This window comes from Centropristis striata, chromosome 3, assembly GCF_030273125.1.
Source record: "Centropristis striata isolate RG_2023a ecotype Rhode Island chromosome 3, C.striata_1.0, whole genome shotgun sequence".
In the NCBI taxonomy this organism is placed as follows: Eukaryota; Metazoa; Chordata; class Actinopteri; order Perciformes; family Serranidae; genus Centropristis; species Centropristis striata.
Window position 1 is genome coordinate 36317866 of NC_081519.1, and position 24547 is coordinate 36342412.

General features: G+C 39.0%; 1 protein-coding gene across 3 annotated transcripts in view; it reads right to left on the reverse strand.

Annotated features, from left to right (window-relative positions):
* Positions 1 to 516: 516 nt before the first annotated feature.
* slc12a5a (solute carrier family 12 member 5a) overlaps positions 517 to 24547 on the reverse strand; it is a 179857-nt gene continuing 155826 nt past the window's right edge. For 2 of the 3 annotated variants that reach the window (XM_059329847.1, XM_059329849.1), the window contains exons 7-26: positions 21504 to 21751; positions 20401 to 20612; positions 18825 to 18992; positions 18633 to 18731; positions 17095 to 17152; positions 16796 to 16970; positions 16555 to 16673; positions 16146 to 16244; positions 15940 to 16059; positions 14571 to 14675; positions 14083 to 14251; positions 12567 to 12762; positions 12042 to 12211; positions 11638 to 11769; positions 10005 to 10112; positions 9232 to 9357; positions 8092 to 8324; positions 7835 to 7849; positions 6883 to 7016; positions 517 to 5760 (exon numbers count right to left, since the gene is read on the reverse strand). In XM_059329847.1, the coding sequence (XP_059185830.1) occupies positions 5669 to 5760; positions 6883 to 7016; positions 7835 to 7849; positions 8092 to 8324; positions 9232 to 9357; positions 10005 to 10112; positions 11638 to 11769; positions 12042 to 12211; positions 12567 to 12762; positions 14083 to 14251; positions 14571 to 14675; positions 15940 to 16059; positions 16146 to 16244; positions 16555 to 16673; positions 16796 to 16970; positions 17095 to 17152; positions 18633 to 18731; positions 18825 to 18992; positions 20401 to 20612; positions 21504 to 21751 (2778 nt within the window). In that variant the 3' untranslated portion in view covers positions 517 to 5668. The remainder of the gene's footprint in view (positions 5761 to 6882; positions 7017 to 7834; positions 7850 to 8091; positions 8325 to 9231; positions 9358 to 10004; positions 10113 to 11637; positions 11770 to 12041; positions 12212 to 12566; positions 12763 to 14082; positions 14252 to 14570; positions 14676 to 15939; positions 16060 to 16145; positions 16245 to 16554; positions 16674 to 16795; positions 16971 to 17094; positions 17153 to 18632; positions 18732 to 18824; positions 18993 to 20400; positions 20613 to 21503; positions 21752 to 24547) is intronic. The other variant, XM_059329848.1, reaches the window with a different exon arrangement.

Genomic DNA, 24547 nt, shown 5'->3' on the forward strand with positions numbered 1-24547 from the left:
TAATTTCTACCAATAAGACCAATATCTCCTTTAAAATAATACTCCCTCGAATGTGCAGAACCGCAAAGTAGCAAATCTCGACTGGGAGCACATATGCACAGAACACCAGCATAAAGACTAAAAAGAGGAAAACAGCTCGCAAAGGTAAAAAAGAGTAGCTACAGGCACCTCTAAAGCTCATCAATCAAGACTTTGATAAACAAAAATCGAAGCGTAAAACCGATAAATCGCGGTTTTATGAATGGTGACATACTGGAGGAGTCTGCTAGTTGCCTAGCAACAGCTACAATCCAATGCATAAACTAGTCTACTTTTATGGATTTAACACTTCGGGTTTTGTACGGATTAAACAAAGCTGATATAAAATGTGCTAATAATTACCCCTAGAGATGCTGGTGTGTGGATTTTTGTCACTTTTCAGCAAGCTGGCTGTTTGCCCTATTGTTTAGTCTCTATGCTCGGCTAACTCCTAAGAACAATTGTATTTCCCAAAATGTCAAACTTTTTCAATAAAGGTTGTCAGATCGCATCCCAACAGACACATTCGGGTGATCGGTAATTATTATACTTAATACACTGATTATATCACAGTTATTTACTGAAAAGTGGGCAAATCAATATTTCTAAACAGGCTGCCTTTCCCAACGAAATGTCGATTTTCAGGCATCTCCTACTATTTTGGCACTTTCATAGATTTACGCTTTTCTTTTTTGATCTATGATCTATAATGGTTAGGATTTTTTTGTTGTCTGTGTCTAATTCACTGGAGCACACAATTGCACACCATAATTTATGTAGTTAACTGAAATATACTTTGGTAGTCAGTTTATCTGCAGATAATATTTGACACAATGAGAGTAACTTGTCAACAAATCTACCATAAAAAATAGAATCTTGTACTATAATAATAATAATATTCATCTTGGATACAATGATTGGCCAGTCCTAAGGAAAGAGAAAATCATACTACTAGAAAGAAAAGTTCCTAACCGATATAAAGAAAATACTTTTATACCACAAACACCCAATATATTTTCAATACACCTTGTTCAGGGTAATTGCATGCATGCACTGAGATACACAACATGACTGGGACTTGGCTCCGCTTGCATTGCGTGGATAGTGACTTAAGTTCTTCTCTTTAACTCCCAGAGAGATCGACTGTGTGATAAGCTCCAACATCATCTGTCTGATGCTTCTGTGAAAATATACTGAAGGGTTCGATCTTATTTCAGACTGTGCCCTCTCTGTCATTATCTGGGACTTGTTTTTTCTTTTTTTTTCTGTTGGTATCTTAACAGGACAGCCTCCTCAACCCGGATGTGTTTCAGAGCCCTTAATATCCATTTAAGGATGGAGACTGAGTAATGATCACCGGCAAGTTTGTCTCATGCTACAGTTGTGCAGGCGAAGGATCTGATCTAAATCATGGATCAGTTGTGGGGAGAGGGGACGTGCTGGTTTCTAAGTCGACTATCTTCTGTCGTCCAAGCAGAGCCAGTACCAGAATTGGAAGCGCGAGTTTTATATTCTTTGATCATTTTTCAGAATTATACTGCAATCACATTTAAAATACAGAGCTGGGGTGGATTTAGTGGCTGGGATGGGGGAGGCCAGGGAGTTGGGGCAGATGGGGTGAGGAAAGGGGTTTTTTGGGGGGGAGTGGAGGAGGAATTCTGGGAAGGCTCACCTCACAGATTGAGTGACAAGCACTATAAATTTAACAGTTACTATTCTTTTTTTTTTTTAAAGAAGTTTGGCAAGAGAAAGGAAAGAATGTGATGCATGCTAAAATGTCCAAGAAAATGCTGAAACGATTAGATGTAAACAAAATCAGCAGGTAGGTCTCTGGATTATTGCAGTTTAAAACTGCTTCAAAATGATGGGAATTAATCATGTTTTAAAGTCTGAGCTGTCAGACCTCCACGGCTGGTTGTAATACACTCGGGTGCCACCAGAGGTCCCTGTGTGATAGAGTCTGTTCAGAGTGGGCTGGCTCTTGTTCGACTCCTTCCCACTCCTGCAGACTGATCCTGTCACAGAGAACCCCCTCAGTGTTAAAGTGCTTTGCTGTCTCAGCCACATTGGGATGAACACTGTAGATCTTTATTGTCTATAAGACCAGGTGACAAACATTCTGATGAAATAAGTGACACCTCCAGATGTTGATAGAAAATAAATAACTTGTGACAAAATGAAAAAAATTCCAATGTGAGAACAATATTGCACATAAATCTTTACAAAACTCTAAGACTTTGTCCACAGTGATAGAACAGTGTACAACAAAAGACAACACTAGTAGGTTACAGTGTCTCTGACTTAAGTGATATATATTTACAAAGGTGAAATGACCGTTTCTAAGGCCCATCCGTTCGCAAACTCAAAATCTCCTATTACGTTACATAAGACTATTTGAGCAAGATTGAAATATAACAAGTAACAATATAGTGAACTCATACTTTTTCTTATTTTTTGCAAAAGACTTGTTTTCAAGGTCTAGCCATGTCGCCGACGGAGCGGCTCCAGAGTTCTCAAAAATCTGTAACTAAATGAGAACGTTTGACAACCTTTTACCCCTCTCTGCACCTTGAACATGTAAGTCATCACTATATAAACCACTAAAACAAATATTGCCACATAGTACCATGCAAACAGCAATTATAAAACATTTATAATTCAATAAATAAATTCATTTCCAATAAACTTCTCCAATAAACATCAGATATCTTTTCTTTTGAATAAATTTAAAAGGCTCAGTTGATGCAGGCAATGTTGTGGAGACAATCCCAAAATAGCCGTATTCTTCAAAAACTGATGTGAGCGATAAACAACCCCTTTTGTCAGAGTGTCAAAGTGTGACAAGCATATTAAAGAAAATCGTCATGACCTGGCACCCTAAAATCTTTGAAAACTAGGAGTGGCTGCTTCTTAAGTATCACAGGTGTCAAAGGTAGGTGTGTTAAAAATTTGCAAACAGTAACGTTTAGCAGATAAATATTCATATTTAAACATATTTTAGTGATTCCTGTATGTTTCTCTAAGTAAATAATCTGTTACATTAAAATTAGTTTATTCATGGGATTCATTCTTTTAAAAGAATAAAAGGGTGGAGGATTTGCCCTCGGTTATAATATTGCATCAAGGTATTCAGTATAATTTTCAAACAAAACAGAAAGCTAACCCTGTCCAGAGATCTCAGGCCAAATGTTTACAGGTACAGCCTCGTCTTGTTAAACTACCACCGCCACTGATATGTATGTCTATACCCTTTTTCACTTGATCTTTAGTCATCTCTATTTACAGTACAAATAAATCTATTGATACTAGCAGCATTCACAACATATGGTCCGACATTCAAGCAACACTAAAAACATTTAATACTGTTTGTAAATAGATCTAGAAACTAATTTGTTTTGCTTCCCTATATTGTATATACTGTATATATATACGTATTTATTTATATTCATATTTCTACTACAAGTGCAAATGACCAAAAACAGTTTCTTCAAGAAAAGAAACAGAAATAAAGTAAAGTGACAGCTGTCCTTGGTCAAAGTGAGATGATTCTGGATTTTTTTTGTTTGTTAAAGACTTACGAAATCTACATATACAAAATATATGTGTAAAAAAATAAATAACATGATCACATGAGTCCAGATTTTCAACTATTGCACATTCCTTCCAAGATGCACTTTTTGAACCTAAATATGATTTGCTCACAAGTCATTCAGTCAGGTACGTGTGTGGCTCAAATCTTAACCAATCTAGAGGATATAAAATCTCACTGGAGAGTCTACTGCATAGAGTTCAGTCACGTGGACAACAGGAGTTTCCTAGCTACAGAAGCCATTGTCCTCTCTATTTATTTAGACTTGACCCTATAAACAATCAATCCATAGATGTTCAAATCTCACCACGGTCTGATATAAGAGCTGTTACTTTAAATCTGAGCGTCTGAACATCTTTTATTTCATCATCTATAGGGCGACTTTCCATCTACAGTGTCATCACCGTGCTAGTTTCATGTAGACACCTCAGTTTTCCTTAATTTATCTTTTTTACTTTACACTTTGTTCTCTCTAATTCAATCGATAGAATTTTTGTTCACTATTTCTCTTTGAAAAATACTTTGATATGGCACATTTAATGTATCTAAATCAGGCAAAAAAACAACAATATATCTTTGAGTGACAATCAAAATGACATACAACTATATCATCAATATGTGTAACTTTTGTCTATAAACATAAATACATATTTGTTCTCTAGATGAAAAAATAACATTTAGTAAGTTTTTTTTTTTATTTAATGAATTTGATGCATTCATCAAAATTTCACTTGTTGCACAGTGGCGGACAGTGCAGGTGCAGTGCTTGTCGAGGTTACAATGACAGTTACCAAAGTGACAGGAGCCTATGCCATCCAATAAATAAATAAATAGATAAATAAATTTTTTAAAACAGCGTTTTTGAGCTGTCCCTCTCAGCGAAGGAACGTTTTCTCTCCACTAGAAGCTTTTTAGTATGTCACAAAAATACTACACTCATACTGAACAACGCGTCAGAGCTTTTACATTATTTACAGTGATCCACACGAGGGTCGAGGGGTGCTGGCAATGATAATCTCCTCGGGGTGTTTGTACTGTCTCCCCACTCCGCTGTTACACCAGCCTTCTGGTAGGAAACGCACTATTCACAGTTTTAATTACGTGTCAATCTCTACACACTAAGCTAGCCTTGTTGTATTTTTTTTGGCACTAACAGTGGCCACGGGGATGAACAGCCACTAAGAAATGAGTTGAAAGGAGGACGGGTGATGACGGGAACAGAACAGTAAAAACACACACAGTTATAAGGACGCCATGCTAAGGAGTGAACAGGTTAAAGATAATACTGCAGGGTTGATCCACGTGCCTTTTCAGTCTTCTTCGAATACCAATGTGAATTTCACAGTTCATACTTAATGACTTCTCCTTCCAGCTGGTGGTCCTGACCGTGGGTAGCAGTGTCTTTTTGCCTTGAAAAGATAAATCACATCGAAGACAACAGGCTGGAACGCTGTGGGAGGTGTCCGATCACCACAAGGGAACTAAACAGACAAATCCTACACTGAGCTCATTTCAGCTGGCTCTCGTTCTTTCCAAGCAGAAGCCGCTGCTATGCCACACTTGTATTTGAAAAACAAAAAAAACAATAAGACTCTGCAGAGATTTAAATAAAGACAGACACATACATGCATGTGCGCTCACACCTCAGCTAACAACCCGCGCCCAACACCGCCACCTCTTCCTTACCGAGTGACTCCGACTCAAGGCGAGTTACTACAGTAGATTACAGACTAGCAAAGATAAAAAGTCTCTGTAAGAACAAATCTAGAAAGCATCTAAATGAGTCTAGAGCCGACAACAGTTATAGTAGCTTACTGGACTAGAATGAAGGGTGTAGTGGCTGAGCATGTGATACTGCTCATCGGTCTGCTGGGGATGGAGCTCAGGGAGAGGTGCTGAAGCTGAGCTGGGCTATTGGTCGGGTGTGAGAGGACAGAAATAAACGGTAATAGCGACATAATGATGAAGCAGCGTTGATGAGAGTGTGGGAGTAAAGGTAACACAGGAACAGGGCTGAGGGAGGGGTGGGAGGGGGTTGTAGTGGGGAAGGGGGCTGCTTTTTCAGGAGTAGATAGTGATGACCTCGCGGCCGCCTCCGCGAACCAGGAGGACCCGGTTGAGACCGTCAGTGAGGACCTCAAGGAACTCCATGTCTTTAAGAGAACTGTTAAAGAAACTACTGGAAGCGTGACAATATGAACTTATATAATATACTGCAAGTACTACTGGGTACACAAAACAAACACTTGAAGGGATACTATGCAGAAGATTCCTTTAAACAATGTATAGCTCAGGTGGTGAAGAGTTTACCTTTGAATCATTTGGTTGGTGGTTCAATCCTTGACCATGCATTGATACTATACTACGACTCTTTTAGTGAATTTTGGAGGTCAATTTATACTGACTTGTTTTCGTAAAATTTGGACGTCATAGTTTACTATTACATTTACATTACATACATGACATGAGTAGCTGTAGGTCAGAAGGTAAAGAGTTTACCTTAGAATCAAAGGGTTGGTGGTTCGAACCCCAACAATGGATGACACTGAATGAAGATGATGGAGTTTTTACTTTTTTCATGACATTTTTGACAACATACTATAATGTGACTTAGTTTTTGGACATCCCGTAATATGGTGTGTTTTTTTTGCTATTTTTGGACAATATATACTACCCCATGTATCAGCAGACTATAATTGGACCATTTCTAGCATTCTTAGGCATTGTAAATTAGGCACTGACCATTTTTGTTAAAATTGACATACTATATAAATTACTTTTTTCAGTTTTTGGACATCACATAATAAGGTGTTTTTCTGTTTTTCTTTTGTCCCTATTATGCTCTAATATGTATCAACAGACTATAATTGACTCATTTGAAGCATTTTTAGGCATTTCAAAATTTGACCATTTTTGACAAAAATCAACATGCTACGGTACTTTTTTTGACGGGGTAATTTTTGGACATCCCATAATTGTTGTGTTTTCGCTATTTATGGGCAAACTAAACTATACTATGACTTTTTTGATGACATTTGATGACATACCATACAATGACTTTTTTGTGTGAAATTTCGACATCAAACTGTACTATGAATAATTTTTACGAGATTTTAAATTGCATTCTATTATTGATACAAACAGTAGTTAGAGTGCAAGAGACTCTTAAACCCTGTCGAAGCGAACTACTTGTGTTTTGAAAGGTAATCAGCAATGTTTCCGACATATTAGGAACTCCTCTCAGACAAACCTACTTCTTTCCGGGTGAAGGATACAGTTCTCATCACCTGTCCGGTTCTTGGGTGGCCCGGGCATGTTGAGGAGGACTAGCTTGGCCTCTGAGGACTTTTTGATGATAACTTCATTCAGCCGGAGCGCTGTGTGCATACGTCGCACATTGGATTGGTTCCTGAGTGCAGACAAAGGAAAACAAAATTAGTTAAAACTGTTTAAACAGTGATTAAACTCGGGGTAGGCAGTTTTTTGGGTGTTATTGGGCAAAAGTCCCATAATAACCGTTCAAAAGAAAGAAAGATAGACCTCTCCTCTTGGCTCTGTTTTCAGGCTATAGGAAATCTAGCCTGTGTCAGGTGAGGTTGGCCATAACAGGTTATTTGGAGAGAAGGAGTTACTATTGGCTGCTTTACAAATGCTTAAGCGCATGCATGTCCCTTCAAACATGAAAGCCTGATTCAGTGACAGAAATTCCTGCAGAAAAAGTTGATATTCCAGCTTCGGCAACAACTGTCTACACTGCAATGTTACTCCAAAAAATTAAGACAGGCTTATCAAAAACTAAAAGCCTCAAAAACAGTCTGACAATAAATGGAATAAAACGTGTTAATATATGTATCTAATGTTAATCTAAACTTCTCATAAAAAAACACAGTCATTATCGTGATGATTGAAACGTATGACTGGTACTCGTACAGGTAACTGTATGAAACGTGTATATGCCTGTTGTCATCTGGTGGGAGGAGCTTAGAAGAGAAGGGGGAGGGGTAGGAGGAGGGCTGTATTTTCTTTGGCCTTTTCCAGAAAACTGCCGACCCCAGCTTTAAGGGATATTTCAGAGAATGTTATGAAGCGTTTCATGATAATTAGCCAGTCTCGGTGACAGATGCTCATTCACACAAAAGTATTCATCTTCTTCTGCTCATGTGGCTAACTTGCTCAGTATGAGATGTGCATGGACTGAATGAGGTTGATATGGACTTCAATACTTACAGGTTCTCCCACTCGCTGCAGCATGGCAAGAAGAGAAACACATGATTACCAGTACTAAACTGTGAATGTATTTTAGTGCACCTAATCCAAGTTCTGCTAAAAGAAAGAAGACTTATGAATCTTTAACAGCACTCTGGCAGACCTCTTTGGTGCTACATTGTACAGAATAAAAGACTCAAGGCTCTTTTTGTCAGGAACAAGAAGGTAATTCACCTTTTCAACAGGTAAAGGTTCAATGAGCATTTCAGAGCACTCACGGCTTCATGTTGAAGATGTCTTTGATGCCCTCTGGCGTGGCTGCGCCAGGCGGCTTGGCTGGCTCGCCGTCACACTTCTCAGTCCAGGTCATCTGGACCTGCTCCCCGGGGCTCTTGGCACCCTCTGTGGGTGTCAGCGGGGTGGCCGGGGTGGCGGGGCTGGCTGGGTTGGTGTTGTCGTGGATGAGCTGAACCTGAGCAGGGGGGGACACAGGGGAAGAGGCCGACTTTGACTATGAGACGAGAGGAAGAGAGGACGGATGTGGATTTACATGTACATTACATGGAAGGTTGAAAGAGTCACGGTTGAGGTGAAAATGTAGGAATGCAGGTCAAAGTCACATAGAGCCACAGTGTTTGAGAGAGGGAAAAGGAAGAATAGTTTAGTCTGCATATTATGTTGTTTCTTTTGTAACATGGGCTGTGAGGGAGGCAAGAAAAGAGTTAAGCTATATCATATTACTTTAACCCATTCAAATCCCCCATTCATTCCAATGGTATAATCCCTCTAGGATGCCTAGATCTATGATCACCTCATCCAAAATAAACAAACAGTTTTACACATCATCTTGGACTGCAGTAAGGCTACATATCTTTTTTTTTTAAAGCAAGAAAAACCAACCATGAGGTCCCTTTTGAATGGTTAGAAATAACCCCAATAATGAGCAATCAATAAGAATTTCAGGACATTTTTGTAATTGGTAATAACTGATGGTGTGCATTTACACAAGACATCCACCGTTACAATATTTTATGTTGTTTTTCAAAGCAACTTTTTGGGAATAGGGGTTAGACAGTATATTTCCCAAAACTTTAAACCAAATTATTAAACCTATTATTTTCTATTAAATCTAAAACAAAAAACTATTTAAAAAAAACCCTAGTAATTCTATGTTTAAACCTTTAAACTATATAGTTTAGTTCTATTTTTGCTCTTCTTAACTTTATGTTGTGTTCTACTATGTTATCCAGTTTTTGTTTATCATGGAACTTTTTTAGATTTAAATTTAAATTTCTAAGTGCCTGATTTCATCTCACCGCTCAATCTTTTTCCCCTTCGTTCTTGTTTTGTGTTAAATCACCTTCATGTAAGCACACAAATATACTTTACTCTTCAGACTGAGTTCAGCTGTGCTCTACCTCTTCCTCGGGCTTCTCCTCCTTGCTGGCTGCTGGCGGGTCCTCGGTCACACTCAGCTGGGTGGTCACAGCGGCTGGGTTCTTACGGCGGATTGACCCGCGGGATGAATCAGTGATACTCTGGATCTGTAAAGGTACAGATGAAGCAAATATAAGGGAGAGATGTATTTAGATACACATACTTAAAAAAAATAAAAAAAAATAAATATATATATATATATATATATATATATATATATATATATATATATATATATATATATATTTATAAGAAACAAGGCAGCATAGGAATGTTTTTTACAAAGAATGTTTTTACAAGACATTTATTTACTGTATATCACAGCAATGACTCAGAAAAAGTAAAGTAAAGAGTGAGGATAATTCCACTGCACTTATTAAATTTATTGACCAGGAGAAGCAAGCAATCTTTAAGTTCAACAAAGAACTCGGAGGAGCTAATAATAGTATAACACTGTGATCAATATCTTTTATTTTCCACATCTGTCAAAACACCATCACGCTGTGATTCACAAAAGCAAAGCAGTAGCTGCTGTGTCTGTGTTCAGCACTGATAGAAAGGGTAAATATGGTGTCCAACTGCTCTGATTTAACCGTTGATATGCTTTTGTCCCGGGGGACTTATGTGTCAAGTCAAGTCAGATCATGCCGAGCCATGCCAAGTCGGCACGTCAAGTCATGTCAAGTTTATGTGTGCATCTTTGAGCACTTTTCAAAACAACAAAACTTTGACACAAACAAACAAACTTCCTTACCTCTCTCTCACGCTCGGTCTTGGTCAGGTTGATCTGTTTAAGCATCTGTGATCGTTGTTCCATCACCAGGGTCTTCTCGTAAGTGTAGGCTGAGATATCGCTGTCATGCTAAGATGAAAGAAATGTACGGTTCATTTTTCTTTTATTATTCCTGTTTTTTTTTTGTGCTTTCCACATTTATTTACCAGTATATTTACAGCAAAATCTTGCATGTTTGATAATATCTCTGTCCCTGAGTGAGGTATGCTTGAAAAAGAAGCATAAACTAGTTAAAATGACGTGTCGAACCACCACGTCTCATAGCAAATGTGTTTATATTTGTTCTGTTTGGCTGCACCTGAAGGCAGGGGGAAAAGACTGCCTTCATATGGAGCAACATGCAATGAATTGTATAAAAGGGATAACTCTTTCAGACAATGTTTCTTTAAAGGCGTTCATGATGTTGAACTTGGTTTCAAGTGACTGTATGAAGAATGTGGAAAAAAGATCCCCCATACTTTCTCACCTCCTCTATACCCGTCCCACTGCTTTATAAAGTAGGCGTCTGAATGTCTGATTGTTGGTTTTGGTTGAAGCCGATTGATGCTTTAACACGCACTATATCATGCTGTCACTCGCACCAATCAGCAGGTTTAGATGACCAGGGCAGTCATGCTTCTTTCTGTGCAGAATACTAGACGTGTTCACTGGAGCAGCTGTCCAAACCCGAGGCATCGCTGCGTTCACTAATTAAGTCACCAGCTGAGTTTCACTGAGATTAAAGCACTTGGAGACGCACTTTGATATACATTTTGTCTGACATATTGGAAGTTAGCCTGACATCACAAGACCAATTTGCAAATGCAGGCCTACGACCAATCAGAAAACCAAAATGTATGATGTGGTGCTGAGGCACAGAAAAATCTAAACAGACTACAGTTTTTGCCATCAGACTTTTAAAACAATGGTGTTATTAGTCACTTTACTAAAATATTTGAAAAAAACAGGAAAGGCCAAAACCGCTTTGCAGCAATTCCCAGCTCAGTTAAAGGAGACAGTAGCCCTTGGGTTTTCACTGTGCCACATCTACAGTCATGGACCACCCTTGTTAATGCCTGGTATAACTGAAGGTACAATTTGTTTGGACAAATATAATGACAACAACAAAAAAAAGACTTTAATTTAAGAGCTGATATCTCAACATTTTCCATGGTTTTCTTGATAATGACATTGATTATAAAGAAAACCATGGAAAACAATGGTCTAATAATTTTTTCCATGACTGTATTTGGCGACCTGTGGGGCCAGCTGGTAAATTAAACTTTTACTGAATCTTGTCAAAAGTACAGCAAACACATCTTTCTTATTAACAAAAGCTTTAGTGCAGTTGTTTGTTCTTTCTGTCTAGTTTGGCAGCTTCAACAGAATGTTCCACATCAGTCGCAGCCATCTTGGTTGTTTAGGAAAATGCCTCAACAACGGTCCTCTGTCAATCATTGCCCCAAACCTGCCCCACATTAAATAAATGGTTGTAATTGGCCCATCCAGGGCCTGGTCGGCTGCTAGAGCAAATTAAACATGAGGACGCAGATTCTTCTAGTTCACAGGTTAACTGTTCGTGGTAACAGTCTAGTTTTTTTTTTAGAAACCTTACCATTTCTACAACTTCCACCATGGCGTCAATACGGAGATGATAGAGGAATGTGGTCAGGTCTTTCTTCATCTGGATGCTGTTGTCGTCCAACTGGGCCACGGTGAAGATGCGCATCTTGCACTTCCTCCAAACCTAAACAGCAAGAAGAACAGCTGACATATCCTTGCAGTTTGTTCTGTGACTTAGTTTCTTAGTAAATCTTATATTGTACATCTATGTTATTTGCAATGGCAAATCTTGTCTACCTGTTTGGAAAAACTCACCACAAAAATCTACAACAGAAACTATTTACTTCCTAAAAGAACATTATAGAAAATACTATGACAGGATGGCGGGACATGACATCGGACATGAAACCTTTTCCATGTACTATTCATTTTGCAGTATTACTTGTTGCACAGTACCTTGTGCTGGCGGAGAAGGAAGGGCAGCAGCATCAGCATGCCTCCATCATGAACGATCCACCAAACGTCAATATGACCCTCAGTGAAGCGCTCTCCATTAGACGGGAAGGCCGAGATGTTCTTCGGGACGAGCAGAGCCAGGTGAGCCGCAGTGGTTTCTCTGACCAACTCTGCAGAAGACACACAGACATACTGCTTACACAAGCTGTTTCCATTACAAACTATTATCAGAGGTCATGTTATCTTCACTTTTGTCCTGACTAATTCTGTTGTCCAATAGCAAATATTCCTTCTTCTTTTTCATGCTGTACTCTTATTAGAGAGCCATTCATTCCACGTTTCCCCTCAGCTGATCGGTGAAATAGCCAGACAAGCTCTCAAAAAGCTGGAGCTGGTAGGGATTTTGTCCTGCAGTTCTTTGGTTGAAGAGAAGTGCACCACTCCAACACACCTCCTCAAAAACTGCCAAAGAGCCAAATCTTTTGGACGGGATTTTTGGTTTCTTTTATTTTTCCAGTGACCCACCAACAAAGTTCCTCCAGGTCTGGTGCTCGTCTCCCTGCCTCCAGTTGCGTGGCCAGGATACCAGCACAGCGTTATGTTTCAGGCCTCCCAGCCCACTGGCCTGGAGGAGGTGGGAGGTGGCATCGCGTAGGTTCGAGGACACGGTCACTTGACTGAAGCCCTTCACTTTCTCAGTCTCCATCAGTTTACGCAGCGCCTAGAAAGCCAAAGAATAACTGTTAACACGACGCAGAGAACAAGTGAAAGGCTAGCACTAAGGCTGGCATGTGAAACTCCCCAAGATAACATCCTCAAATATCAAACCATAGTAAATAATCCAGTATTTCTGCACACTTTTATGGCTGTCTTTTGCAATTTTGACTTTGATTTAACTATGTCTGGAAAGTCCACACTGACAGAACATATCTTCATATGGCATCTACACTTAAAAGCATGTGAATACAGTTCTGCATGTAACAAATAAATTGCTCGCATGCTGCAGGGCTCCAATATCCACTTATTTATTGCACCTAGGTGACGTTTTACAGGCTCGAAACGACACCAAGGTGCAATACATAAGTGGATATTGGAGCCCTGTAGTGTGTGAGTGGCTCTTTTGTTTATTCCATGATCTGCTGACTTTTTTTTTTCTTTTTGAAAATTCAAATAAAGTAATCAGCAATGATAGCAAAAAAAAGAGGACTATAATGACAAGATACACATATACATATAAATATACATAAATATCTTTATATACACACATTCCTATATAGACTAAACAGAACAAAGGAAAAAATCCCCTGATCAAGGTGGAAGCAACGTTTGTTCCGATTTCCAAGATTATAAAATAAACATCGTCTTCTGACTCTAACTGATAAATAAGTTTAGTTCATGTGTATCTCTGTGACAGCATGGTTTCTTGTCTTGGATCTAATTTAAAGAAACACATTTTCTTTCACCAAAAAACAGAATTTGAAACAGCTTTCTCCTAAAAATTTTAAAGTCCCCCCGCTGACACGTTTTTGAAGTGTGTAAAAATGCTCTGCTGTGGTTAGTATTTTATTCAATATGGTTTTCTCAAATAAAAAGTAAACTTTAAAAGGGGTTGGAAGTACATCTACTGCTTCAGTTTTGGACATTTTAGGAATGCTGTCTAACTTTCTGCTAGTTACATACATAGTGGCTTTTCAAAATAAACTTCTGCTCACAGGAAACACTTCACTTTAGGCAATAAAATGCTTTGACTAAGGTTAGGGTTAAAGAAAGGTTGGGCTTAACTACCAGACACAGTTAACATCAAATAAAAACATTGACTTTTGGTTTCACAAGGGACACAAACACCAGGCTCAAAGACTGGGGTTTGTTTGACCCATCCAACTCCATTTCTGCCCGCATTTGTTGTCTTATGTCTGTTACTCTAAACATCCAATATTGCCGTGGATAAAAGTCAGTCTAGTCAAGGTCAGATACTTTAAGGGACAAAAAAATAAAAGAAAAAAACATTTTTGAGTAGAGAGGGGCTTTAAGGGCTCCACACCTGCTCTGCACGCTGGCTCTTGTCGTGGTTCTCCAGGTAGGTGCCCTCTAGAGCTGTTCCAACGATGGTCAGACCTTTGCCCGCCTTCAGCTGGTTGGTCAGAGAGAGCAGACGGGGCTGCTCCACGTTTTGCTCTGCATCTGTACTCACCAGCGTCAGCAACTGGGGCCTGAGGAGAGGGGAGAGAAAGTGAAAACACAGGGCAGAAAAAAGTCGAGTGAAAGGCATGCAGGGCAGGGAGAGCCATGAAAAGTAAAATAAAGGTGTGAGGACAGAAATGGCCGAGTGGACCAAGTCCAAGTCCTAGCTGTGAAGAAGAGAAAGAGAAAAACAGCACGAAAGGTGGATGTGTTAATATCAATTCAGAAACACTTCTTGTTATTAGACAGCTGTGAGGAGGAGAAACACGTTAATTGAGAAAATGTCTGAACATGTACAGACATGATGTTCATCTACACAATGTGTGACTGTGTGTCTGTGCGTCATACCTCCAGTTCTTGGTGTGCGGCGGACCTTCTTCCAGCCTCATGAGGGCGTAACGCGCAGCGCTCAGAGACAGACCTCGTATACCGTCACCCCACTCTTTCTCCGCACTGTGACACGGACAAACGCCAATCAATATCAGTCAATCAAGACATGAACAATACTTTTGAAGCTTCGTTTAAAATGTAAAAAGTGACAGTGATACAGTCAGCTCGCTGAAACACGTCTACTTTGAGACGACACTTTGACATAATGCTATGTGATTAAGGATTAGGCATCACTGGTAAATGTCAAGTTAACATGATGTCACTCACCACAGGGAGTCACAGCAGTTAAATACTCAGTGTGCACGGCTCCGTACTGCTCTATTATAAGCACGGATGGATTAATAAGTCGGTCGCACAGGCACTACTTTAAGAAAACACAACCCTCATCTCAGCCTATCTTGGCTGGTTTCCTCTAATATTTGTACAGTGTGTGCAGGATTTAGCATAATATCTGTACAGAAGAGTGCCGGTGTGGAGTCAGTGAGACTCTTTATTGTCAGTGTGAACCAAATGCTTAAAGTTGCAGTTTTTTAATTAACAGCACCTGACAGTTCTGCTTCACAAAAAATGACACTGAAAACGATGTAAAACAACAACACAGAAGTGAAAACGATACCAAATGACACAACTATAGTTTTTTAACCTCACCTGCAAAACATCACTGAGTCTGTTTGGAGTCATTTGTTTGGAGATGTATTGTTTCTACTGTTCATATTTATTAAATATTGTTTATATGTTGACTTTTCCATTCTTCATGTATATTTATGATGCCGTTTTTTTACTGGAAGTACTTGTTTCCTTAATCTATATTTATATACTTTTACAGCAAATTACTTGTATTTGAAATCTTACATGGCAATAAAAATGATTCTGATTCTTTTATTATTTAGTATTTTCTGATTTTTGAAATGATTAAAGGAGATATCCTAACTTCCTTCTGTAAAAACTCTGAATCTAATATATGAACAAAACAAAATAAATTAACTGTGAAATTTGCTTGAAATATTTGCAAATGAGTACATATTTAATTAGTCAGCACCTAATTTGCATACCTAAACATACAATTTTAGAAAACTTGTAATACAATAAAATATTGTCTGAATGTAAATAACAACCTGGGGACATTTCTTGGTGATATCTATAAGTTAAAAAAATGACTATACACCTGTAGTGTCTCCCCTTAAAAATATTGATGGTTTAGAGGCAGAAAACTCCAAAAATACAGCACAAACACACACACACACACACACACACACACACACACAATCCAGCAAAATCCAGAGGCAGCAGGCGAATCCAATCACTCCTGAGGTTGCGCTCCACTCACCCTGCGAACTCGATATACTTGTAGATAGAGCCGGCAATCACCATGGCCACGATGGCGTAGTACCAGGAGCAGAGGAACATGAGAGTGAGACACAAGCTCATCCCCAGGAAGGACAGAGCCCTGTACAGACACACACACTGAGATTAATGTATTCAAGATAATACAAAAGTCCAGCTGCTGTTTGTCTGAGTATCTGCTGAACTGACCAATGGTAGAACTTGAAGCGAGGTCTCCAGTTTGGAGTTCTCAGCAGTGTCTGCAGAGCACAGGCCAAGTTCACAAACATGTAGCACATCAGGAAAAACCTGCAGGACACACATAAACACAGAAGCTCATTTTAAAACACAGCTCTTCTTACATCCTGTTACAGCAGTGATTTCACCCTGACTGCAATCTGAGGAGTATGTTGTCTTAGTATCTGTCACATTCACGGGTATTTATATGTATCGCTAGAGCAGAAAAGCGGGCTGCCCTTTTGTGTGATGATCTAAATCCTGAGCCCATAAAATTTGGCATTTCCATCGTTTAAGGAATAGCAGGGGGACTGGCTGCTCTGCAATCTCCCACTGTTGGTTTTCTCAGAAATGGCAGTAAATTAGAGAGTTCAGTTCTCACATGGAGAGGATGGGAGCCACCGCATCTAGGGAAGCGATGAGGATGCCGCTCTCGCAGATACAAGCAGTCAGCAGGAGGGACCATGTGGGTTCTCCGTTGGCCTTTCCGTGGCCAAAAATCTGCAGGGACAACACAGAAACATGTCAACACAACTGTTTAAAAAAAAAAAAAAATGTCTGCTTGGAGTTTGTCCCGGTGTGTAGAATTATTACAAAGTGTGTCAAGAAGCAGACAGACTGACCCGGAGGGCGGGCACGATGCCGTCTTTGGCGATGGCCTGCATGAGACGAGGAGCTCCTGTCAAACTCTGGAGCCCTGCCCCGCAGGTGGAGAAGAAGGAGCCAATCACGATCACCCATGGTGAAGGCCAAGCCAACGTGCCAATCACCAAATTCCCGTGGACTCCCTCTCCGAACCTTAAGGAGAAAGGGGAAAAGGTTGCTTACCATTTCAAAACCATGCAAAAACAAAAACAGATTCTGATAAATAGCATGCAGTTTATGAAAGGAGGGTTGTGTGTTAACCAAGTTCAGGACTTACTTGTCCCTGAGGACCACACCGTCGATGCAGGCACCAAACAGAAACACACTGGACATGTCTGAGCAGTTATGGATCAGGAATGTATATCATAAGCATGTTTTGATATTAGTTTGAAGTGCTTTCATTAAACCGGTTCAGACATTGACAGAACTGGATGATAAAAATCATCAAACTTTCTTTGTGAAGATGCACTTAATGATTTGAAAAGGCAATCGACTGTGCTTGCTGAGAAAAGACATCAATCGATTTTGTTTAGGATAATATCTCGGAGATCAATGGCATTGTAACTAATCTCCTTCTGCTTTATTAACTTGTGATTGCATAGGCAGCCCGCTGATGCGATTAGACGTCCTAATCAAATTTGTCGAGACCCCCAAGCTGATTACTACGAGATACATGGAAGGCGATCAAGACGGCTGCTTAAGAGTTGGAGGCCTGTATTCACATCTGCCAAATAGTGTTCAACATGCCACCTTTTTTATGCTCAGCATTGTACTGTGTTACATATTATTACACACAGGAGAAGAAATTCAATATTCAATAGAATATGATCATGTTAGAGGACTAAGGAGTCTTTGAGTGAAAACAAAAACCTAGTTGATATTGGACTGGTTCAGCAGCTATGCCACCATGGTTAAGTGATACAAGCGTACTTGGGCCAATCAGAAAAAAAACAATGAGAAACCAGACTGGAATTGTAGCAGTTGTGGCCTTTCACAGTTTAAACGTTGACCTTTAATTGTGGTGCTTCCTGCAGGCCAATCAGCGTGTTTTTGTTACAGCAGAGCAAAGCACCACAGTCCTGTCTGACACAGCTGAGCTTACAGACACTACAAGTGGCTATTAACTGGTTATGAAACCTTGATATGACCTACGTGAAGAATTCGGCCATCAGCAAGAAGATTGGTTATTTCTATATGGTTATTCTCACTGACAGACCAGAAGAGCATATGTTTCTTATCCCAGGCAAAGTTTTGCAGTGAATAGTATGTTAGGTAGTTAAAAGGAAGCAGGAGGACATTGTTCTTTAGATTTTTTATGTTAGATTTTGTGGTTTTGACTGATACTTGTGCAGACAGATGGAGAGAGTTGTGGGATTTGAAAGAATTCAAAACAGATCAAGTTCCTCCAAGACAGACAGGTATGTAATATCTGTACTTATTTTTTTATAAAACACATTGCAAGATGTGGTTTTACATAATTTAGTGGTGGCTAAAATACTTCTTTTTACTTTTCTTTTTACATTATTACAGTTTACAAAGTTTTCAAATACACAATCTTCCAATTTTATAATATTTGACTGAAAACTGGCATTATTTTAAATGTTTAAATTGTGTATAAATGGCACATCTGAAACAAGCGATTCCACTCAAGGCTCCACCCAGAAACATTTTCATATGTCTGCTGAACTGATGATTTAGAAAACCACAAAAAAGATTTGAATAATAATAAAAATTGTGTATAAAACAAATATATTTTTGGACTTGGTCTGTGCAGTAGCCCTTGCTATCCTGCAGGGGGCAGTAGTGAGAGGATACAGACTAAGGAGGTGGTGGTGATGGCTGCAATGGTTCCAACGGGGATTGACTTCTGGGCATCACGCAGGTCTCCGGAGCGGTTGGAGCCAGCCATGATCCCTGAACAGACAGACGACAGGCAAACATTAACAAGGGCAAGGAGATTTACACACACACACAAACACAGGGACAGTCTGAAAGAAAGAGGTTCACCTGTCACAGAGGGGAAGTAGATGCCGACAAGCAATGTGAAGAAGCTGGTGATGTCAGCCAACACATAACGGTTTGAGTTGGTCAGAGTGTCGTCCTGCTCTTCAGCCGACTCCATGTACTTTCTGGCAATAAGATCGCCCTTTTCGTAGTAGTTCCCAAAGAGATTGTCTGGATGGGTGAGAGGGAAGAACAGTTAAGAGATTGGCATTCATATATTTTTAAAAAAGGACATAAACCTGCACTCAATCCAGAATTTTTGATTGTGATTTAACTAAATTTAAGCTGATCTGGTTCACTTTAGTTATCCAGTTAGAAGTAATTTGATGCTCATATGTTTGTGTTACAAGAAAAAATGACAAAAATGCATTCCAAAAATGTATTTGTGGGGATTTTAACACTAGTCTCCAAAAGGCCTGGGCTTAAATTCAAGATCAAATATGTGACATTTTGTCTCTCGGTTGGGTTTCTCATAGATCCTAAAGACGTAATAAGTTAGATTTTTAAGAATTTAAGGTTAAAAAATATCTTAAATAATTGTATTTTTAACAACCACTTGTGAGTGTCCAGCTCCTGCTTGTTATTTTAATTAGTTCTCTACAAACCACCTGTATGGAGGACTTACTCGATAAATAAATAAGGATGCCATTAAATGTACAAAAATAATATTAACTATAAAAAACAAATGAAGGCATTCATCAATTGAAAAAATAGAAAATAAATCGATTTTAATGCTTTAATTTCTTTCTTTCTTTCTTTCTTTACCTTTGTATTCCTTCCCTTTTATATTGACTTTCCTATTTATTTTCCTCATATAATTAATTAATCTTTGCATTTATTTCACATTAGTTTTGTATGTATTCATTTATTATTTTCCCATAGGAAGCCGATTGGTTTTAGAAGCCTAACTGTGACATTGAAGGGACGTTTTGTCAAAACAAGATAACAAGAAAAATTCAAAGGCAGGTAAACACTTTTTATAGGCACCATATTAACCATTTTTCTCTGATTTCAAATGTGGATCCTTAACGTGGGGCTTTCTGTTAGTCCTGTAACTAGAGAGAGACGAGGTTCAGTTAGCCCTGGGCTTTCTGTAGCCTCAGGTTTCAGGGAGCCCTGGGCTGAGTGATGGTACTCTCGGGGTCTGCGTCTTTCCTTCTGCTCTGTCTTGGATAAATTTCATAATATCCTACATTTCCTGGAAAGACTTTTAGACTCTTTGTATGACATCATACATATTTCTATGTCTTCTTTCTATGTATGAGACATAAAAATGCATTTGAACCTTATTTAGCAAATTCAGAGAATCTATTAATCAGATGTCAGAACAGAATATATCAATGACATACAGGCTTAATTAATAACTTAATTATTTCAAAATGTACTCTTAATGCTCCCTAAAAAGAATCTACAGCTGATCTACAGCGGCTTTTTTAAAAGTGAGGTTGTCAGTGTATTACTTCACTTCTAAACATCCAAAGATACCTATAAGAGTTTATTATCAATGACTAGAGATACATGGAAGTGTGTATTTGTGTGCTCCTTGTATGAAAATCCTACACAAACTGGATGAACCGACCTGCGAGGATTCCACTGGTGATGCCCGGGATGCCCTGGATCTGAGTGATGTTGTTGGCGACAAAGTACTTGTCGCAGGTAGCGTTGAGGAGAGGTGAGTCACAGAACATGCTCCACAGCTGGGTGGTGACTGTCCCGTTAGCTGTCTCAATGGTTTTGGCACACACATCAAAGGTCTTCCACACCAAAGTGCGGTTGCCCAAAACACACACACTGTAGAGAAGAAAAGCAAAGCATTAGTTTGGACTTCTTGATTAATAACACTTATACTAACACTAATATATTAAGTATTTAACATACACGTCGCCTATAAAGTTGGAATAATTAAGACACAGTCCTCTGTTAATTGTGGTTTCTTTTTCATTGTGATATGTTTGGAAGATTTTGATTAATTTTGAGAAGATATACACTTTATCTGTCAATGATAAATCACATTGTCCCAATCATTTCATGGGAAGAGGTAAAAAATTATTTATTCCAACTTTATGGACGACCATGTAAAAAAATCTAAAGAACTACTAAATGTGTAATCAACATTTTGGTAAACTATATTCAGCATATTTCAGCCTGTTACTCAGTGAAAGGTAAAAGTGCACCATTGTAAAGGAAGGGTGTGCTGGGTGATTTATAACACAAGACAAAAGAAGTGCATCATTGTAATAAAAAGAGGCACACTGTTTACTTTATCTTGATTTTTTTGCTTTTGTTATCACCGGAAGCCAAAATGAGATTTGAAGCTAAAGCTGCAACAATTAATCGACTTAGCAATTTGTTGATATGCAGCAAATCAATATAATATATATATATATATATATATATATATATATATATATATATTATTCTATATAATTATGATGAATACATAATAATACATACAATGATTATATTCACACATTTTTTTCTGTCTTTTCATCATTTGAGGGCATCACCTTATACTGACATTTAATAACCATTAATTGAGTAATCTAGAAAACAACCAGCAGACTAATCAAAGATGAAAACAATCGTTAGCTGCAGCCCTGACTGAAGCTCAGATGGGTATTGTTTGTGCCTAGGTGTGTTTCTCTTAACAGCTAAAATTCTGTTTCAGGTTTCACTTCTTACGGGAAATCTGGAGGGTCGATGCCAGTCTTGATGACCCCGGCGTAGACAGCCAGGATGGAGAGAATGACGCAGGCCAGAAACACCAGGGCCAGCTTGTTGACGTACTTCACGCCGACAAACACCACCGTGGCCATGGACGTTAACAGGATGGTCCCGTACACGCGCATGTTGTTCAGCAGGGCGGCTTCTGCCTCGGCACCCTCCAGGCCCTCCAGGGGAAAGATGGCCGCTTTGGGCGCTATGTAGATCTAAAGAAGAAGAAAGGTTTTGCTCTTATTTCTCCCTCCCTGTATACATCCACTGATATCACACCTGCAATTTTCTCATAAAAGTTCCATACAATCTCATCGTTCCTCAAGGGCGCCTTGGCGGCGGTTGTTTCAGGAGTGTTACTCATCCTCACTTTTGCCCAGCCTGTCTGGGGATTTAAACTGGCAGATTTCAGGTCACAAACCTGCTCCTCTAGCTCACTGTTTACTGCTGAATCTAATAAATTTCACCCTGGGTAAAAAGAAATGTAATAAAAGGGAGGTGTGAAAAGCGTGAGGTGAGTGAGGAGGACAAGTCTCTGAAGTGTGAAAACATGTGATGCTCACATGAGCAGTCCACTGGAGCTCGAAGAAGCACACATAAAACCGCTCGGCTATTTTTATTCAGCTTAATTAAAGAACTCAAGCATGGTATTAATATTCAAAATTAACTGTCATTATTACACTTTTACTACGGGTCAATCTAAGAATAGTCCCATCATATATAAAAACGGTAAACCCCTAATTAGTCTGTCAGTATCTGTCATCAGCTTTAGATGATTCATGCCGAAGCTGTTACATAAGCATGGGAATTTCTCTTTTTTTCAAAATCATCATTTGGTTTCCACCCAAGACAGTCGAATCAGCGTGAAGAGGAAAATGAAAAAGAGGAGAATGAGCACAGAGTCGGGGCTCATTTCGGTCATTTGGCTGGAGAGAGTGATCTGATGCTAAGAACAGCATTATCACTAGGCAAACAAATCTCCTGCTTCACTGTGAACTGTTCATGCTTCCTAAAATAGCAGCATCAGTTTGTGTTCTTGGCTTGGGTGGAAGGATGAAACATATTCAAATCAGCCTTCTCCAGATCCGCTCCTTACAATTCTGCAGGGATTGTTATTTTACAATGGAAACTAAGCCAGCTTTGACCCAGAAGACAGAATTAACCTCCAGGCATGATCAAACTCTGCATATCCATTAGAGGCATCCAGAAGGAGAATAACGGGAGAATAAAATAAAATAAAAAACACTCTGGTATGTTGATAACAGTGGACCAAAGTGATGAGAGCTGTTTCAAGGAATTGTCTTGTTACTCCGCCAGTGTCTTGATCGCTCGCTAATGCAGTATTTGCATAATTACCCAATAGTCCATGCAGCATGGGGGACTGCAGTGGAAGGAGTGTAGAATAAAAGGCAGAGGAGGAGGTGGTGGTGGTGGTAGTGATGGAGGAGGAGGAGGAGGAGGAGGAGGAGGAGGAGGAGGAATGAAGATCGAGATGAAAGATCCCTGCATTTCATCAACTGATCAGAATTCAAGTTGAAGAACACACAGCTCGAGAAAAAATAGCTTCAAAGCGCTTTGAGGAGAAAAATAAACTGGAGGAGAACTCTATTTTCACAAAAGCATCTGGCACATAGTGATGCACTGCTAGGTTTCATTTTTATTAAGAGCACAGGGTGTTTTTTTTTCCTACTTCACATTTGCCAATTCACCATCAATTTCCCTGTGCTGACGTGTCCACAGAAATCGAGCTGCACTGCATTCTGCTATCAAGCATCATAGTGAGATCAAATCTCTTCCTGTGTTATATTCTGCTCATTTAGACGTTGATAAAAAAAACAAAACTATTAAAGACACATTTACAAAGCTCTAATCCTTTTTTTCCCCTTTGTGTCAGGTGTTCAGTTATCTTCTATGATAAAAATATGTCAAAAACAACATTTTGGAATAATTTTCTTCCAGAATGTTTAAGATAAACAAATCTGATACATATTTGACATTTTTACATTTATGTCAAGAGTTAGACGAGAAGATTGATACCACTCATGCTTGTACAGTGAGGCTCGTAATCCAATCTGACTCTTTACACTAAAATTACATCACTGTTGTCTGCAGAATATACAGTGTTGCATTTCTTTATAAATTAACAAACAGTTTAGCTAAAGGGTAAACTGCACTTAGTGTTCTGATATTCCTGTCTCCTCAGACAGATTGTGGTGCTCTGAGTAACTGATCAATGGTTTTCAACAGTCATTTTGTGCAACATCTGTGAACAAAATGACTATTTACGAATGCATCCTACATGTGAAGTTACCTCCAACATGCTGGTTATCTTAGTTTTGCAGAAAGACTGGAAACAGAGAGAAACAGAAAGCTTAGCTAATCCACCTAAAAGCATCTCTACAGCTCCATAATATTTACCACGTAATATTACATTTAGTTCAACCTAACTGGCTGCTGGCTCACATGAAGACAGACAAGACCAATTGAAGGGGTGTTAGTAAGCGGTTATCATCACTGTAAGTATGGGCATGTATGGGCCTACTCCACCTTCTAGTAGGCCCAGCAGGTTGTTATTAGTCCATTCAATGGCCAGTCAGTGTTTCATTACATTTCTGGGCTGATAACAACCTACTGGACCTACTCTGAGGTGGAGTAGGCCCCTACCTGCCCAGATGTGGTATGAAAAACACTGATAAACGGCTTTAAAATAGTGTGATAATGACCGAATCAGCTGCATGGCAAGAATGTGTATATAGAAGTATTTGTTCAAGTTAACTATCACAACAACCACATATATGACTCTCTGATTTACAGAACATATAATGCAGAAAACAAGATTTAGATTTAGGAATGGTGTCAGCTATTTTGACTGATACTGAAGATACAGTACTGATGTTTATTTAACTATTTCTTTTATTTTTCTTAGTTTATATTTTTAGAATTGGTTGATAATGTTATACACTGCATGTATAAGGTATAATAATGTATAATTATGTTAAATATCGTTAATA